The sequence below is a fragment of the Pongo pygmaeus genome, chromosome 12 (assembly GCF_028885625.2).
Source record: "Pongo pygmaeus isolate AG05252 chromosome 12, NHGRI_mPonPyg2-v2.0_pri, whole genome shotgun sequence".
NCBI classification, from domain to species: domain Eukaryota; kingdom Metazoa; phylum Chordata; class Mammalia; order Primates; family Hominidae; genus Pongo; species Pongo pygmaeus.
Window position 1 is genome coordinate 45,034,388 of NC_072385.2, and position 2,302 is coordinate 45,036,689.

At 43.4% G+C, this 2,302-nt stretch overlaps 1 gene segment (V, D, J or C); it reads left to right on the plus strand.

The window, feature by feature from the left end:
- The first annotated feature begins 1,519 nt into the window (after positions 1 to 1,519).
- Positions 1,520 to 2,044, plus strand: LOC129026635 (immunoglobulin kappa variable 1-16-like). The segment is given in 2 exon segments: positions 1,520 to 1,596; positions 1,722 to 2,044. Coding segments are annotated over 2 exon segments (378 nt in total).
- Positions 2,045 to 2,302: the final 258 nt, after the last annotated feature.

The window sequence follows — 2,302 nt, forward strand, 5'->3', positions numbered from 1 at the left end:
AGATTAACACAAAAGAGGAATCAAAAATAGAAGAGACTCGAAGTTTATACTTTACCCAGGCAGGTGATTACCTGTTCTTTTGAGGATGCATTTCTATTCTCATCTATTCTCTCCAGGTTGCCTACATTTCCCAATTACCTCTTCCCTAGAAAGGAAATATAAACACCTGGATCTCATTGAGTTATCTGGGTAATCACCCTGCTATGATATCCTGCTGCACTTTAAGTGAATTTTGTTTGCCTTTTCTCTTATTAATCTTCCTTTTGTCAGTTTATTTTCAGCAAACATTTAGAGGACAAATGGAGCTTTCTTCCAATATAAGCAAGTTCCCTTAAAATTCAGGCAGCCTATAAAGCAGCAGGAAGGTTTGTGCAGAGGATACAGCACTGTGATTTGGCTCCCATAGTCAGGCATCAGTAAAATTTTATGGAGTCCTAGGCTGCAGCCCACTGATGCTAATATACTTGGATCCACTTCCCCTCCCACGGAACCAGGCTGGGACATTTTTGGGCACATTAGACATATTAGATATAATGAGTGCAAATCCCTATCCAGTTTCATCTGGATCCAAGTGATTTCTCCATGTACATGGGCAGTTGCTTGATAAAAGATTGAGTGTCTCTTTCCAAAAGATGTTAACAGGGATCTTGGTGTCTGGGTCAGGATGATGTCCCTGATAAAAAGTAAAAGAGGAAAGTGTCATTGATGGTGCATGGCAGGGACATGCTCCATGCAGTGGTCACCCTCACTAAGAGAGATGAACTCTGGGAAATAATACTCAATGGCAGAAAAGAAGGTAGACTATGAAGGTGCCCAAAACAGGAATAAGGTGCAGCCCATTTAGTCTCTGCGTATTAACGAGACCTAGAGCTCTTGATAATGGTGGATCTGTGAGAGCTGCATGCATTGAGGAAACACGGTATCAACTTAGTGTATCTGAAGTAAATTGCTTGATCTTATAGTGGTAAGAACAATGGCATAACATCATTACCTAACATTTACAAATACATGTAGCATCATGTGAATAAATTTTATTTTTAAGTTTTTTTAGAAAGGAACAATGTTAAACTCACAGAAATGTTGCAAGTATATGACGAGTACCACCTTCCCTAATGGAAATCATATGAGAGTCTTTTGAAGACCCGAGAATTGTACCGTCTAAAATTTTACTATGTGTTTCCTACAAAAAAGAATATTCTCCTAAATAATCCCCATACACCAATGAAATACATTGCTCCATCGACTCCCAAGGAATATTTCACAGTGTCAAAAAGAAACCAGAAAATGTTTCCCATAACAAAATAGTCTCTAGTAGAAACCCATTCTCTGCAGCCAAATTTGTGCTACCCTGGTCTTACCTGGGACACCTGGGGACACTGAGCCAGTGCTGAGTTACTGAGATGAGTCAGCCCTGCAGCTATGCCCAGCCTGCCCCATCCTCTGCTCATTTGCATGTTCCCAGAGCACAACCTCCTGCCCTGAAGCCTTATTAATAGGCCGGTCAGACTTTGTGCAGGAGTCAGACCCAGTCAGTACACAGCATGGACATGAGGGTCCCTGCTCAACTCCTGGGGCTCCTGCTGCTCTGTTTCCCAGGTAAGGAAGGAGAACACTAGCAGTTTACTCAGCCCAGTGTGCTGAGTACTGCTTTACTATTCAGGGAAATTCTCTTACAACATGATTAATTGTGTGGACATTTGTTTTTATGTTCCCAATCTCAGGTTCCAGATGTGACATCCAGATGACCCAGTCTCCATCTTCCGTGTCTGCATCTGTAGGAGACAGAGTCACCATCACTTGCCAGGCGAGTCAGGGCATTAGCAATGCTTTAGCCTGGTATCAGCAGAAACCAGGGAAAACTCCTAAGCTCCTGATCTATGATGCAACCACCTTGCAAAGTGGGGTCCCATCAAGGTTCAGCGGCAGTGGATCTGGGACAGATTACACTCTCACCATCAGCAGCCTGCAGCCTGAAGATTTTGCAACTTATTACTGTCAACAGTATAATAGTTACCCTCCCACAGTGTTACTCACCCAAACATAAACCCCCAGGGAAGCAGATGTGTGAGGCTGGGCTGCCCCAGCTGCTCCTACTGATGCCTCCATCAGCTGAGAGTGTTCCTCAGATGCAGCCACACTCTGACGGTGTTGGTAGATGGGGACATGAAGTCACCTCTGCACCCTAATTCTTTTCTCTTTCTCAGCACCAACTGCACAGACATAGCAATGCTTCTCCTGATTTAATAAAAACAGAGATCATGACACCTGAGGAGTCTAGTTTATGGCTTCAGCTGGAAATCAT